Source organism: Panthera pardus, unplaced genomic scaffold (genome assembly GCF_024362965.1).
Source record: "Panthera pardus isolate Hobbes unplaced genomic scaffold, ASM2436296v1 HiC_scaffold_8, whole genome shotgun sequence".
In the NCBI taxonomy this organism is placed as follows: domain Eukaryota; kingdom Metazoa; phylum Chordata; class Mammalia; order Carnivora; family Felidae; genus Panthera; species Panthera pardus.
Window position 1 is genome coordinate 4,884,239 of NW_026527013.1, and position 16,808 is coordinate 4,901,046.

General features: G+C 50.4%; 1 protein-coding gene across 1 annotated transcript in view; it reads right to left on the reverse strand.

Annotated features, from left to right (window-relative positions):
- Positions 1-9,827: 9,827 nt before the first annotated feature.
- Positions 9,828-16,808, reverse strand: part of LOC109261022 (complement C3-like) — a 45,474-nt gene continuing 38,493 nt past the window's right edge. The window contains exons 30-41 of the mRNA XM_053898205.1: positions 15,556-15,714; positions 15,353-15,412; positions 15,146-15,236; positions 14,977-15,028; positions 13,587-13,674; positions 13,429-13,506; positions 11,467-11,572; positions 11,180-11,269; positions 10,973-11,056; positions 10,332-10,415; positions 10,099-10,240; positions 9,828-10,004 (exon numbers count right to left, since the gene is read on the reverse strand). Of these exons, the coding sequence (XP_053754180.1) occupies positions 10,101-10,240; positions 10,332-10,415; positions 10,973-11,056; positions 11,180-11,269; positions 11,467-11,572; positions 13,429-13,506; positions 13,587-13,674; positions 14,977-15,028; positions 15,146-15,236; positions 15,353-15,412; positions 15,556-15,714 (1,032 nt within the window). The 3' untranslated portion in view covers positions 9,828-10,004; positions 10,099-10,100. The remainder of the gene's footprint in view (positions 10,005-10,098; positions 10,241-10,331; positions 10,416-10,972; positions 11,057-11,179; positions 11,270-11,466; positions 11,573-13,428; positions 13,507-13,586; positions 13,675-14,976; positions 15,029-15,145; positions 15,237-15,352; positions 15,413-15,555; positions 15,715-16,808) is intronic.

Genomic DNA, 16,808 nt, shown 5'->3' on the forward strand with positions numbered 1-16,808 from the left:
CTAGAGTGCTGGAAAGAGAAACGCAGGGAGGAACCACCATGATAAGACTTCAAGTACCCTTTTCACTGCAAGATTTAAGACAGGTAAAAGAATTAGGTAAATTTAAGACAGGTCAAAGCATAGGTAAATTATCTGGATCATCAGAAAATCTAGAGGCTTTTCAGAATTTTAGGTATGTTTTTGATACAATGCTTTTGTTGAATCAGACTCTTAATGAGACAGAAGCCTGGTGTTCTGGCAGTGACTGAAATAGGGGAATGAACAACTCCTTAATTATCATGGGACTGGAGGTCCTATAAGGATCTCCCAGTTCCCTACTGGGATTTGGGCAGTTCCGCCCCAAGATCCTAGTTGGGACTATGATAATCCCATTGGGGAATGGTGTCGCTGCCACTTTCAAGCTTGTGTTTTGGAGAAATGAAGGAGGTATAAGGTTAAGCCCTTAAATTATGCTAAATTAGTCACTATTTGACAGACACAGGATGAGAGCCTGGTGGCCTTCCTGGAAAGGTTAAGGTTAAATACACGGCTATCTCCCCGGATACTCCCTGAACCTAAGGCGATTCTAAAGGACAAGCTTGTCACTCAATTGGCCCCAGATATTCAAAGGAAGCTGCAAAGATTGGCTGTCAGCCTGGAGGGACCCTGGAGGAGCTCTTATGAGCTGCCAGTTGTGTATATTATGACTGAGATCAAGAGGAAAGTAGGGAACAGGAAAGGAGTCTTTAAAAAAAAAATCTAAGGCCTTAGTCACAGCCTTACAATGTCATAACAGACTTCTGCAGGTCCTGGCACCAAGTGCCATTTATGCAGCTGTTCAGGGCACAGAAGATGAGAATGTCCTCAGAGGGGACAACAGAAGTCAAAACCCCATAAGCCATGCCCCTTGTGTGGAGACAGTCACTGGAAAGTCTGAATGCTCTTGGGGACCTCAAAGACTAGTGTCCCTGAAAGGAATGGATGGGACCTGTGGCTCTTCATGTTGTCTCCCCTGAACCAACTGAAAATTGGAAACCCAGAGCCTCAGGTAACTGGAAACAGAAGGAAAATGAGTTGAGTTCCTTCTTGACACTGGAGCCCCCTTTTCTGCCCTCTTCCCACTCCCGGCCAACCATCCAAATGCAGCGTGACAATTACAGGCGTCTCCAGAAAACTTAGGATGAAATTTTTCTCTGAGCCAATGGGGTGCATATGGGGAGATTTTTTTTTTCACGTTCTTTTCTGATGATGACAGAGAGCCCCACTCCCTTGTGAGAAGGAGACATTATGACTGAATTAGGTATTATAGTGCTACGAGCTCCAGGACAGATTAACAATGACCTAAATTTATAGTAATCTGGATATCCAAGATCAGTTTTTCCTTGAGGTAAAATTAAAAACACCTCATGGAGTTGTTCCTAAGGAAACTGGATGGCCAAAGGAAGATTTGAGGATTGAGAACCACAAACTAGTTCAAATGCTTAATTCTTCTAACTGACAATAACACAAGATCGAAATAAATTTGGAAGAAGGAGGAAAAACTATAAATTTTAAAAAAATGAGTAGACACGTCAGGGATTTTGGATGGCTACAATGCCTCTTTACTTCCCATGGTGTGACCTCCTTCCTAGGAAGCATTGCATTTGGAATGTGAATGCCTGTTGGTCTAATATTCTTTCTATAGGTCATTTGTAGAAGCTGCCGCATATGCCAGAAAAATAAGACATCCAAGAAAATTTTGCTAGCCCAGATGTTCCAAATACCCTCCCATTGTTTCAGACCTCTGGATCAACCTCTGAACTGCCCTGACTGCCATACCCTGTCATCGCCCCCTTTCAGCAGGAAGCAGTTAAGATCAGTCATTATCCCAATTCCTAATGGCAGGAGTCACGTGTTCAAAGAGGGGAGTGTGATAGGAAAAGACAGGATTCAGTAGGCAGAGAGGGAAAGGTTAGGACCTGAGCTCCCTGGGTGGAAAAAAAATCCCACACGTAGTTTGGAACAATGCTGGGAGTGTCTGACCACAGCAAACCTACCCTAGGGTGGAAGGTTCCTCTTAAGAGACAAATGTCTGTGTCTTAGGCCAAAAATAACCTATTATTATTGAAAGATAAATCTGACTGTGAAGATGAGGGCCAACATTTGCTGAATATGTTTGCGAGACCTCAAAAATTAAGGACATATAAATGAAAATGGAATCAGCTTAGAAGAGGAGGGATTGTGAGAAGTAAGGGAGTTGATTCATGTTCAGAAATACTAATTAAAGCTGTGCTATCTAACAACAAGTTTGCAACCTATTAGAAATATGTACGCACCTCTCCCCCTCCCCAGTGGAGTCCCAAACCATTAAACACTTCACTTCCTGGATCTTCCCCTCCGTTTTGCGGGCTTATTTTCACAGTCTTTGCAAAGAGCATGTGCCAAAGAACAAAGGAGAGGACTGGAAGTTTCTGTGTCACTGCAGGAAATGTACGTTTGTTCCAACAGACTACTTTTTGCCTTACGTGGACATAGGTGACTTCTGGGTAAGGCTGTAATCTCTGCGGTATTCAGCCAATGAGGAATCAGGGGAGGGACCAGCACGCTGGGAGATAAATTGTCTGCTGCACACCTGCTCTTGCAAGAACGTTGGTTAAAACCTTGCCTCACTGTGCTCTGGGTCTCTGTGTGCCTCCTTTGATTGGCTCAGTGGGCTTAGTTCTCACACTGACTGCAGTGATTTCCCTGCTGCGCCCCCCACCCTCACCCTTCAGAGTCAGTGTCAGGCCTGGGAACAGCAGGGACTGCCCCTCCCCTCCTGGCCCCCCACTTCCAGGATGGGGTCCTTGCTACACTGCTTTCTGAGATTTTCCCTCCAGGACCCACGGCCAGGGCACCTCCCCCACCATGCAGCCCAGGCCTCCCCTTCTCCCCCTACTCATTACTCATTAACTGGAAGGAAAACTTGGCCCTGTTGGGTCTGATCTGCCCCATGGCTCCTTCCCCCACTCCCCTGCACCCCTGGCTCAAGCTCAGGAGAGGCCTGAGCATCAGGGACTCCCACCCTGGAGGATGCAGGGGCAGACTGGACATTCACAGCCGTGAATGTCCCTCTGAGCATTGGGTGACAAGCCAGTGTCATGGGGCAGGCAGAGGCTCAGCCTGGTGCCCTGCACGTGGTGAGGCCTCACTGCACATGGACTGTATGTTTATTGTTTCCAACACCTACTCCTCCTCCTCCTTACCTTGTTTTGGTGACTGTCCCACCAGGCCTCCAAGCCAAGGTCCCCCATTTTCTACCTCTCCTATGCACTCACCATCCCTGTTGTCTGTTGTCTGTTGTCTGAACCCCTGTGGTCTGTGGTCTCCCTGCTGCAGAATCACTTCTTCCAGCCCATGTACACACACAATATTGTATTTCATTCCCTGTGAGGTAGGTACTTGTATTATCACACCCATTTTACAGATGAGGAAACTGAGGTTCAGAGAAGTGAATTGACTTGCACTGGGCTACACTTAATGTGTCTCCTGTCCTGCACACACGTGCACAGAGACATGCACAGTGACACAGGAGACCCACCTGCCACAAGCCCTGAGCTCCTACTCACCAGCAGGGGTGTGACCATCTCCCCCAGCAGCCAGCAGCAGCAGCAGGAGATCCAGGCCCAGCTGGCATGCACTGCAGGGCTGTCTTCACCTGTGGCTGCACCCCAGCCTCGTGAATGGGATGTCTGTCCATCCTTCATGAACACAGAGGACCGCAAACCATCTCCTCCAGGCCTGAGCAGACAAGGTCCTGAGACACTTCAGGGCTGGGTTGCACGCTTGGGTCCCTGAGGGCAGGGAGGAAATCACAATTGCCCAATAGTCCTGGGCTTCACATGCTGCAGACAGGCACCCATGGGTCCCGGGGTTCGCCCCTCTCCTTTCCCCACTGGCCCTCCTCTTCTTCCTGTCCTCTCACCCCCAGGCTGGCTCTATCTCAATCTCAGTCATACAGACTCTCACACCTTCCAGGGGCATCTAAAGATGTGACTCAGGTAGGGATGGAGGGGGGAGGCCACAGCTTTTCCCTGTGGCTGCTTCATTCACTCGTGACCAAATATTTATAGAGCATCTCCTGTGTGCCAGGCATTGTTCAAAGTTTGAGGGCACAACATGAAAAAGAGAGACAAAAGTCCCTGGTCTTAAGGAGCTCCCATTGTTGGGGTGAGAGACAATGAGCCTAGTAAAGAAGAAAATACTATAGAGTGTTTGAGATGGTGGTTAGGGAAGTGCAAACTACGAGAGTGCTTTTTGTGTGAATGTGTCCAGGTGTGTATATTGGGTCCAGTGCATGTGTGCATGTGCATGCTGTGTGCATGTGTGCATGGAGATGAGGCAGGTGCAGGCATGCATGTTGGTGCATCTATGCACACATGTGGGTGTGTAGGTGTGTGCATGTAGATGAATGGGTATGAGTGTGCATGCATGTGGGTGTCTGCAAGTGTGTGCATGTAGGTGCATGTGCGTGTGAGGTGTGCATGAGTGTGCATGTGCATGTGTGTGTGCATGTAGGTGCGTGTGCATGTGGATGTGCATGAGTGTGCATGCAAGCAGGGGTGTGCATGTAGGTGCGTGTGCATGTGTGGTGTGCATGAGTGTGCACATGCATAAGTGTGTGCATGTGTGGTGTGCATGCACGTGTGTGTGCATGTAGGTGCATGTGCGTGTGTGGTGTGCATGAGTGTACGTGCATGCAAGTGTGTGCAGGAGCAGACACACATACGCCTGCATGTGTGGATGTGTGTACACGTGTATGAGTGTGCCTGTGAGTGTGTGTGTGCATGCTGTGTGCATGTGTGCATGGACATGAGGCAGGTGCAGGCATACATGTTGGTGCATCTATGCACACATGTGGGTGTGTAGGTGTGTGCACGTAGATGAATGGGTATGAGTGTGCATGCATGTGGGTGTCTGCAGGTGTGTGCATGTAGGTGCGTGTGCGTGTGAGGTGTGCATGAGTGTGCACGTGCACGGGTGTGTGCAGGAGCAGACACACATACGCCCGCATGTGTGGATGTGTGTTCACGTGCATGAGTGTGCCCGTGAGTGTGTGTGTGCATGCGTGCATGCATGGATGCAAGTTTAAATTGGAACTCACAGACAGGTGGTGTAACCACCAGCCGCTAGGTTAACTAGGCTAAATCCAAGGCCTGGAAGTCGTCCCGGGGGCACCTCCAATGGGCCTGAGTAGCCCTCTTTCTCCTCCCCCACATCCCACCTTTTCGCAAGCCCTGGCCATTCAGTCTCAACGTCTGATCTGAACCCAGCCGCCTGTTTCCAGACCCACTGCTACTACCTTTGCTAAGTGCTGTGGGCTGAGTGTCTGTGCCCCTCCCCCGTTCATTTGGTGATGTCCTGATCACCTACCTGATGGCCTCTGTAGGTGGGGCCCTGGGGAGGCGGTTAGGTCAGAAGGGTGGAGTCTTCCTGAATGGGATGAGTGCCCCTGACGGGAGGCTCTCTCCCTCCCTCTCTGTCTCTGCCATTTGAAGAGGTTTGAGGACCCAGTGAGAGGGCCACTGTCTACAAGCCAGGAACAGAGCCCTCACCAGAGCCCGACCAAGCTGGCACCTGTGTCTCAGACTTCCAGCTCTGGAACCCTGAGAAATGCACGTCTGCCGTTTGAGGCTCCCGGTGTAGGGCATCTTGTTACAGCCGCCAGACTGCACTAACACACTAGGGCATCCGTCATTTCTGGCCTGACTCTTGCAGTGGTTTCCAGCTGGACGTTCTCTCTGCCTCTTGCCACCTCATAATTCATTCTCTGCCCTCTACAAGTGTGGACTTTTGTATTTGTTTCCTTTAATTTATATGGTTTAATTTAATTTACTATTTTCTTTTATTTTAGAGGTGAAATTCACATAACATAAAAGCAACCATTTTAAAGTGAGCAGTTCAGCGGTATTTAGGGCATTTCCACAGTCGGACAACTCTGTCTGGTCCCCAGACGTTTTCAGCGCCTCGAAAGGTAAGCCCATACCCATAAAGCAGTCCCCATCCCCCAGGCCTCCCAGCCCTTGGCAACCACTAGTCAGCTTTCCTGCTCTATGGAGTTACCTGTCCTGAATAGTTCAGGTATTTCATAAAAGTGGAAATACACAACCTGTGGTCTTTTGTGTCTGGCTTCCTTCACTGAGTATACGTTTTCAAGTCTCAGCCAGGTCCTTCCTTGTTAGGGCTGAGGAATGTTCTAGTGTATGGACACATCCCAGTTTGCTTGCCCATTCACACGCTGGGGGATGCTTCAGTCGTTTCCACCTTTGGGCTCCTGGGCAAAGTGCTGCTATGAGCATGCTCGCACGTATATTTGTCTGGGTACCAGCTTCCAAGTCTTTGGGCATATAGCTAGGATTGGAATTGCTACCATCAGCTTTCCAAACACATAAGTCAGCCTTCATGTCTTCCCTGCTTAAAATATTGCGGTGGCTTCCCACGGAGGCCTCAGGGGCTAGCACATTATGCCTCGTGGCCCAAATCCAGCCATCCCCCTCTGTGTGTACAGGAGTGGCTCACTTTAGTGAGCTGCAGATACCCACCAGGGTCTTCCCTCTCTGCCTGTTCTCCACTCTGCTCCCAGTGCCCATCTCCCTGACTCACAGCCAACATCTCACCACGTCCATGCCCTGTGCTGGTCATACTGGCCGCCACCTACATGTTGGAGAATCCTGTGTTGGTAACTACGGGGCACTGAGTGAATGAATCTCATCCTGGGGGTTGGTGGCTCAGCGAGTTGCCTTGCCTTTGACAAGCTCATCCAGAAGAGAAAGTAGACCTTGGGATGGAAAGGTTGGCTGGGATCTGGGTATCACTGGATCAGAGAGAAACGGACCTTGGGGTCACCTCCTACTGCTTCCACCTTTCTGGATCTCCAAACTGCTCTCCCTTGGGTGAACCCCTTATCATGGAGAGAACAGCTCTGGCTGCTGGGCATAGAGGATGCCCCCCACCCAGGATGGCCCATCCCATGTGAAGATGGCATGGCGGGACCCAAGTTTCCTCTCTTGTTTTACAAGTACCTTCATGATCTCCTCGATTTTATCTTAGCCCTCAAACCTTAAGATATTTACTATCTGGCCCTTTATAGAAAAAGCTTGGTCTTCCCCTGATCTTAGAGTAGACACAAAGTGATCTTCACTCTCTTGAAGTCCATACCCTGTGCTCACTTGGCCTCAGGCATCTTGAGGACTTTGTACATACTGTTTCCTTCATCTGGAATGTTCTTTTCCAGATCCTCCATGGCTGGCTCCTCTTTGTCATCTCTGTCTTGGCTCAAGAATTCTCTCATCACAGGAGATATCCCTGTCTTCCCTGACCATCTGCATTAGTCAGGGCTCTCCAGAGAAAGAAACAGTAATATCTCTATCTGTCCATCCATCCACCCATCCACCCATCCATCCATCCATTCATCCATTTATCCATCCATCCATCCATCCATCCATCCATCCATCCGTCTGACCATCCATCCATAAATCCACCCATCCATCCATCCATTCATCTGTCCATCCGTCCATTTATCCATCCATCCATCCAACCACCAATTTTGCGATCCACCCACCCATCCATCCATCCATTCATCCATCCATCCATTTGTCTGATCATCCATGCATCCATCCATCTACCTGCCCAACCATAAATCCATCCATCTGTTCATCCTTCCATCCATCCATCCATCCATCTATTCATCCATTTATATATTCATTCATCCCTTCACCAACCAACCATACATCCATTCGTCTATTGCCTACTATCTATCATCTATCTATCTCTATCTCTATCATTTAACTATTTATATGTATTATGTATGTATGTATGTATGTATGTATGTATCTATCTATCAATGATCTGTGTGCACACGCGCATACACACGCACACACAATTTATTTTGAGGAATTGGCTCATGTGACTATCAGGTTCAGCAAGTCCAATATTGATGGGACACATCAACTCCACGCTATCTTTAGAATGTGAGTTTCAAAGATCATGTCTGTGTTGTCACAGTCTGGAACCACAGGTGCTCAAACAAAAAAATATCAATGTATTAAAAACAAAAGGAAGGAAATTAATCCCAGGGCAGAAGAAAGGGAGGAATTGGCATGAAAAACATGACAAGAAGGACATAAAGGCGGGTGGGCAGGCGTCTGGTCAGAGGTCACCTAGTGAGGCTGGGACACCTAGTGAGTGGTGAGAATTTTTGAGTCTCCCATTGACAGAGGTGCCTGACATGCTGGAAGGAGCAGGGGTGCTGTGAATGTATTTCCCCTATATTCAGGGAATGGGGAGGTGGGGTCTTAGGGGAAATGGGCTGAGAAGGGGTGACTGCCAGGCTCAGGGATTTTCCCATGATGATCTCATCTAGAGTCAGGAACTGGATCCCACCCTCTATAGACCAAGACTTACTAGTGGTGTTATTAATCAGAAGAGGCATCCAGGGGCCCAGTTCCGATCAGCAGACAGTGAAACCATTTGCCTGTGGCTGCTGCCCCCCATGCAGCTCAGGTGATGCTGCGACCACAATACCCCCTGAACGCCCCCCCCCCTTCAGCCCTTGAATGCTGACTCATGCCTTCCCCTCCCTGGCTCACTGATCGACAGTAGAAACTCGCCTGTTCTGCCTTGTATCATCACCTCCTGGGCAAAGTCACGTGGAATGCACACAAAGTAGTGAATGGGGTTGTAAGCGAGCTGCAGATGAGGGGCAAGTGGGGAGAAGGTGAGAACAGGTGGGGAGAAAGGTGAGGAGGCGGAGGGTCCAGGTGTGGAGGCAGGTGAGGAGACAGGATCCAGGTGGGGATGAAGGTGAGGAGGTGGAGGATGAGGTGGGAAGAAGGTGAGGAGGGGGAAGATCCAGGTGGGAGGAAGGTGAGGAGGCAGAGGGTCCAGGTGGGAGGAAGGTGAGGAAGGGAAGGATCCAGGTGGGGATGAAGATGAGGAGGGGGAGGATCCAGGTGGGAGGAAGGTGAGGAGGTGGAGGGTACAGGTGGGAGGATTGTGAGGTGTTGGAGGATTAAGGTGGGGATTAAGTGAGGAGGTAGAGGGTTCAAGTGGGGATGAAGGTGAGAAGACAGGATCCAGGAGGGGAGGAAGGTGAGGAGGGGGAGAATCCAGGTGGGAGGAAGGTGAGGAGGTAGAGGATCCAGGTGGGAGGAAGGTGAGGAGGCAGAGAATCCAGGTGGGAAAAAGGTGAAGAGGCAGAGGATCCCGGTGGGAGGAAGGTGAGGAGGTGGCGGGTCCAGGTGGGAGGAATATGAGGTGTTAGAGGATTAAGGTGGGGATTAAAGTGAGGAGGTAGAGGGTTCAAGTGGGGATGAAGGTGAGAAGACAGGATCCAGGAGGGGAGGAAGGTGAGGAGGGGGAGGATCCAGGTGGGAGGAAGGTGAGGAGGCAGAGAATCCAGGTGGGAAAAAGGTGAGGAGGCAGAGGATCCAGGTGGGAGGAAGGTGAGTAGGCAGAGGACTGTGGAGCCCTCATGCATAATGATGCTCGTGAGGGCTGGGGTACAGCAGGTGAGGATACTGGTACCCACACAGTGGATGAGAGAAGGATGTAGGTGAAGATACTGGTGAGGACCCAGGGGAGGAGGCAGAGGACACACAGGTCACGATGCAGGTGGAAAGAAAGCAAGTAGGTGAGCACTTGGCGCAAATGCAGGCTCACTTCAGACTACATGCGGGTGCAGCGCAGGTGCATGTGGGCGCGGGCTCCCCGGGGGAGGAAGCAAACGTGCAGGTGATCCACAGGGAGGAAGGAGTTGCAGGGGAGGAAGCAGGGGATCACAGCTGCCTCTTCCTCCCTCTCCAAGACCTTCCGACTTTGGGAGACCCATGAACTCACAGGGAAGCTTTATTGTGGGGACTGTGGGCAAGGGTCAGTTGGGACAGCCAAAGACAACCATGTTCTCAGCGAAGCTGGCCAGGTCTTGACACAGCTTCTCATTCTCCTCATCCTGGCATTCATCAGACTCTGGCCACAGCTCCACCCAGGTGTCCTTCCTGATGATGTAGCTGTGGGGCGGGGAGGACGGCAGGTCAGGATCAGGGCAGGGAAAGCATGGGAAGGGGCGACCCACTGTGGGGGGTGGGGATGCACAGGGCTGACACTCACTTGGGTTTCTCTCCCCACAGGTCGGCGGACATGCCCCACATGAGGTAGTGTTTCCCCTCCTGCAGCTTCAGGGCTTCTCTGCACTTGATGTGGCTGATGAACCTGCGCTCCTGTCCAACCTGCACCTCATCAGAGCCTGGAAGGGACGGACAGGGACGCTGAGTGGGGGAGGGCAGGGAACCAGCAAGAAGGAAGTGGAAAGACAGAACACAGACTGCAGGGCTGACCTGATTTGATGATCTGCTCGATGACCATTACGTAATCATCAAAGTCTTCTGACAGCTCCTTCTTGAGAAGCCTGGTCTTGTACACTGATGGGGGAGGAGGGGAAGGACGGTGGGGTCACAGGCAAGGGGGGCTGCGGGGACCCTCAGCTGCAGGAGCACCTGGGCATATGGTGTCCCCAAGCAGACACATGCAGGGTCACAGCCACACGTGCAACAGTCCCTGCCCCCCAGTAACACACCTGCCACATGTGTTCCCACAACCACCACGTCACACAGCCACACACGGCCATGTGCACAATTACAGTCACCACAGTGGAGTCCTATGCATAGCCTCCCATCCACTATCCCCCACAAGCACTGTCTCTTATCTCCATGGCTTGGCAAGACTACAATGTCACACACACAACGGGCAGACAACCATATCCGCTCTCACACTGGCTGCACACCCGGCCGACTCATTAGCATGGCTCCCCATGCACTCATGGCCCCTCATAACACATTTACACCCACACACACATGGGCTGCAACCACAGCCTGACGTATAGCCATATGCAGCCAGGGGCACTCACAGCCAGTCACACACACAGCTATGGCCACACAGTGTCGCTCACCCAGGCACCCACATGCACGTGCCCACTCACCGTAGTCTACTCCTGGTTCACAGGCCTTGTCCAGACGGTCGTCCAGGGTGATCTTTTCATCCATCGGGTGCATGAAGCAGTTCTCTGTGTGGTGGATGAGCGGGGGACATGGTTACATCACACGTGTTGTCCAGGGCCCCCCACCCCTGGGTCCGTGTGGATGTCCATGGGTGTGGGGCCAACACTTCCTGGCAATTTTGTGTCCACCCTCACCACATCGGCACACGTCTGTGTGACAGTGCTTGCTCAGCAACCCGTCTTCTTTGTCTGGGTGGTAGAACTGGATGCAATTCTCATCTGTGGGCAGAGTAGCAGGGAGGTGTCAGAGGGCTAGGGCCTCCGGCCCAGAGACCCAGGGGCTTGGAGTCCCAGCTCCAGTCCTTCAGACCTGGAGAGGCCAGGTCCCCAACCCTGGGACCTCAGGCCCCCGCCTCGCACGGATCCCTTGGACCCTCAGGCCCCCCAGCCCCCCAGACCCTAGGTGGGCTGCTCACCCAGGTTGTAATAGGAGTACACCTTGACCGACCCGGGCTGGATAAGCCCCACGTTGAAGTACTGGTGCACTTTGAAGGTCAGACAGTCCTCCTGGTCATGTGAGATCTGGGGGGAAAGAGGAGGCTGGTCAGTGGCGCGACACGTCGTGTGAGATCTGGGGGGAAAGAGGAGGCTGGTCAGTGGCGCGACACGTCGTGTGAGATCTGGGGGGAAGGAGGAGGCTGGTCAGTGGCGCGACAGGTCGTGTGAGATCTGGGGGGAAGGAGGAGGCTGGTCAGTGGGGCGACAGGTCGTGTGAGATCTGGGGGGAAGGAGGAGGCTGGTCAGTGGTGCGACATGGAATGGAGCCCAGCATAGGGTCCTGGTGGTTGAGACAGTGGTGGAGAAAGTGAGGGAGCAGGAGTCTCCACCAAAAGACTGATGAGCACTTCAACACAGCCATTTTCCACTTCGCCAAGGCTTGAAGCTACAGTATCCCTGTCAGCTTCCTTTCCTAGTTCAGTGTGGCCATGTGATTGAGTTCTGGCCACCGGACTGCTGTCTCTGCCCATAAAAACATCCAAGGTTAATGGTACTGAATGCTATATTTAAAAGTAGTTGTTGGGGTGGCACCAGGAGGGCATAGTGGGTTAAATATCCAACTCTTTATCTCAGGTCAGGTCATGATCTCATGGGTTTGTGACTTTGAGCCCCACATTGGGCTCTGCTCTGATAGCACAGAATCTTCTTGGGATTCTGTCTTTACTTCTCTTTGCCCCTTCCCTGCTTGTGTTCTCTCTCTGTCTCTCTCAAAATAAATAAATATTAGAAAATTGAAAAGAAAAACTCATTGAGAGGCTAGATCTTAAAAGTTCTCATCACACACACACACACACACACACGCATGCATTAAAACTATGAGAAGTAATAAATGTGTTAAGTAAACTTATGGTGGTGATCATTTCCCAATATACACATACATCAAATCATTATGTTATGCACCTTAAACTTACACAATTTTATATGTCAATGATACCCCATTCAAGCTGAAAAAATAAAGACAAAGAAAGGGAGAGAGAGAGAAACAGAAATAGATATGCATAGACAGGTGTACTTGGAGGAACAGGCTAGCACTTAATGAAGTTGGGTAGAGAGTATATGGAACTGTGTTTTACTGCTCTGCAATTTCCCTGTAAGGTTGGAATCCTATAAAAATTTAAGTGCACAAAAACTCCAGTACAAGAAAACGTCAACCACTAGCTCATGCACAATCCTCTTTTCTTCCAGGGAGGAGGGGTCCAGCAGAGGACTCTAAGATCCTAGGGATTGCAGAGCCCCAAGAAGGAATGTGAGCGGATCCCTGACTTACTGTGTGGAGCAGAAAACCCTTCCCTTAGCCTCCCGGCTGGACTTTACCTGAGTGGGAGGCACAAGACTCTTGTGTTGGGACCCTCATATTCTTGAGAGGCTTATTACAGCAGCTAGTGTTACTTATGCTGACTAATATGGGGTGAGGGGACTTTGGGAATTTTGGAAGTTAGCAGGGGGCATGTGAGGATAGGGAAACGGAAAGATGTAAGTAGGGGAGAGGAGGAAGCTCAAGTCAATGTTAGAGAGGAAGGCAGTGACAGAAAGTCAGATGGAGAGCAAACACAGAGAGAGAAAACCCAGGGGGTGCGGAGCAAGGGGAATGCTTTTCAGCACTGAGCACTTTATTTTTTAAACCCAAGTGGCTCCTTTCAAAAGTTGTTGAGGACTACGATGAGAAATTGGAGGAAGCAAGTGTAAAATGAGGTTGGAAGGAGACTGGTCAGAAGGTAAGCTGCTTAGAAAAGATGAGATGACCTGGGTTGTCCACCTTCTTTTTATGCCCCTTCCCTCCACCACCCAGCAGCACAGACCCCTCACTTCCTAGACTGGGCCTGGTGTGGCCCAGAAGGAGGCCTGCCTGGTAGAGGTCAGATCCCCATTGGAAGCCTTACCTTGTCCAGGTAGATGGTGACGGTGTTCTTATTGTTCATGTCACACAAAGAGACGTATCTTCCAATGACGTTGCTCAACTGGGGAAAGGTAAGATTTGTGAAATCCTCCTCAAACCCCTGCCCACTCATGCCAGCCCCCAAGCCCAAGCCCTTCACACCTGGTGGAGATCACCAGTGTCAGGAGAAAAGCCAGTCATCATGGATATATCCAGGATCGACATGGTAGCATCCTGCTCTCCCAGGTACCTGTATAGGGCAGGGGGAGGGTACTTGGGTCCCAGGGCAGGATCAGCCCTGGGGCACAGTGTCTGCACAACGGGGTCTGGTCAGAGACTGGGGTTACTGGTTCCCACACAGCAGCACAGAAGGATATTAGATTGTGGGAAACATTCCCCAAATGGAATGAAGGAAAGGCAGTGTCATGGTCAAGGTGACTAAAAGCTCAGGCTCTGGAGCCCCTTTGCACGGGTTCAAATCCCAGCTCCATATGACATTTGATGAGTTGCTTGACCTCTCCATGCCTCAATTCGTCCAGAAAATGCAGACGAGAAAATGTTACCATGGTCTAGCTCAATAACACCAGGCCCCCAGCACCAGGGTACAGTAGTCAATTGCATAAAGTACGAGCACAAATCTTCTCTCTGGATCTTGGGTCCACCAATCATTGTGCAAATCACAGACACGCATCACGGTCAGTGACCAATCACGTCATTCCTTTCAAAGTCTGTCCGTGATGGGTCACTGAGCAGTTCATGCACAGATAGCAAGGCCTGTGGTTGTGGTACTTCCTTATCTCCCAGGGATAAGCCGCATGACGTTTCACAAAACTGGTCAACTGGCAGAGGGAACTGCCAGCCAAGATGAAAGGCAGCAGAGAAATGAAGACACTGGAGGTAAAATTTGAAAGCACAGAAATGGAGTTTGAGAAGGAACAGCAGACTGTGCGAATGTCACCCTTGCTGCCATTGGAGGGACCGACCGGCTGTCTTGTGACATCGGCCGCTCAAATGATTAGAGTTGGAAGCTGACCTAACTTAGAAGGGAGCGTGACAATTCACTATGTCATAGGAAAGATGCCGGCTCAATCCCTATCCCAAGTGACACAACAGAAGGAAGACCCACAGCACTTTTGGTAAGTGTTTTACAAAGGAGAACAAGAATTGCTTGTTATCTCCATGTTCTAATGTTGTAGTTTACAGCATGCTAAACAAATTCTCATGTTACTGTAATTTCCATTTCTCTGTACCTTCCTAACTGGCATTTTGAGAGTTCTGAAGCTGTGATAAACGCTTTAAAGGTCATGCAACAATGGCAAATTCCCCCACTGATTTGTTGACACTGCTTGAATAATTTCAGGTTATGGGGCCATCGCTCGTGTTGGACTGCCAATGCAAAGTGAGGACTGCCTGGGGTACCCACCTCCTGGCAGGTACTTCAGACAATACCAGATGCACAATACGCTCTTAGAAAGGATTAGGTCATGGAAAGGAGAAGTCTTGCTATAGACAGAGGAATTGCCAAGATGACCCCCAGTGACCCATCACTTACCTGGTACAGATGTCAAGGATCATGGTGTCCAGGGCTTCCTGAGGCCTCTTGACTAGAAACACAGACAGAAGAATGGGAGGGGGGTGTCCCTGGGTCCCAACTCAGGAAGGAGGCAGACATTAGAATGAGGGCGGGGGAAGGGTAACAGGTAGGGTCTTAACTCTTTTACCATCTTCAGGAGCTCGTCGTATATCAACCCTGAGGTCAAACTTCTTGCAGGTGTGTTTGCTTTTGAGCTTGGCATGGTACGTTGTCACCACCTGGTGAGATCACAGGGCAATGCAGTGTCAGCCCACTTGAGTTGAGAAGAGGGTCCCTCGGGGCCAGAGGGGCTGAGAGAAGGCGGGCCAAGCTGGTGTGTGTTCCTGTTCCTTACCGACAAGGTGCCTTGTCCCTTCCCTTTAGCTGTTACTACGAAATCCTCATTTTTCTTGGTCTGCAGGGAGCAGGGAGAGAAGAGAGAGGATTTGGGAACCAAGCCTTCCCCTGGTTGCTACAGTCATATGCCCTATTTCTTGCCTGTGGCAAACACTGGTTGTTGTGGAGGGGAACAGCAAGTGTTTGGCTAGGCAGTTGTACCTCTGCTGACCGCTGGAGGCTAGCAGATTCCCACAAGATTCTGTACTTGATGACAGAGCTGTGGCTGGGCAGTTCGATGGACACATCCAGATTCAGATCCTTGTGGTCAGGGACATACTTCTGGAATTGGGCCAAGGCTTGGAACACCATGTAGGTGGCCTAGAACCCATGAGAAAGAAAGAGGGTGAGCCAGGAGACTGAGAAGGTGGTTAGAACCCACTGGGGAAGAAAGCGACTCAGATCAGAGGGAGGGGGCTACTGGGACTATAGCTTAGGACCCCCTGCCCCAGAGAAGGTGAGGATAAGATTAGGGGTTGTTAGACACTGAGGACATGTCTTGATTCTCCAAGGGACAGGGGTTTAGACAAGATCCTGGAAACACTGAGAACAAGTCTAGAATCCACCAGAAATTGCAGGCATAAGACTGAAATTGAAACTGAGAGTGTGCCCAGGTCCATCCAGAGGAGAGTCTAAGACAAGGGTTTTGAGTCACTGAGAATGTATATAGAATCTGTTTGTGTCAGAAGAATGAAGTTGGAGCCTGGGAACACTGAACATATGGTCTAGAATCCAAAAGGGATACTGAGAATGTGACTGATAGCTCTCCAGAAAGAAAGGGGTTCAAACTGGAGCCGGAAGCCCATGTCCTAGAACCCACCTTCCAGATGGAGAGATTGGATGATGTCCTAGAATAGCCAAGAACATGGGCTAGAATCCAGAGTAAGACGAATTAACACTGGGAGCCAGGTACAACTGAGATCCTTGTCTAGAAGCCACAGGAAGATATGGGCTAAGCCTAGGAGCCTGTTGGAACTGAGAACTTGGTCTAGAACCCACAGGAAGATATGGGCTAACACTGGGAGCATCCTGGATCTGACAACATGATCTTGAACACATAGGAAGATATGAGCTAACACTTGGAGCCAGTTGAACCTGAGAACCTGGTCTAGAACCCATGAGCTAATACTGGGAGCCTGGTAGACTGGAGAAGCTGGTCTACAACCCACAGGAAGATATGCACTAACACTGAGAGCCTGGTAGGACTGAGAAACTGGTCTAAAACACACAGGAATATATGAGCTAACACTTGGAGCCTTGTCGAACTGAGAACATAGTCTAGAACACACAGGAAGTTAGGAGGTAACACTGGGAGCCTGGTGGAACTGAGAACATGGTCAGGATATGAGGAGCCTCAGATCACAGCTTGGGCATTCAGAGTGTAGTCTAGAATATGCCAGTGGGATCACAACGAA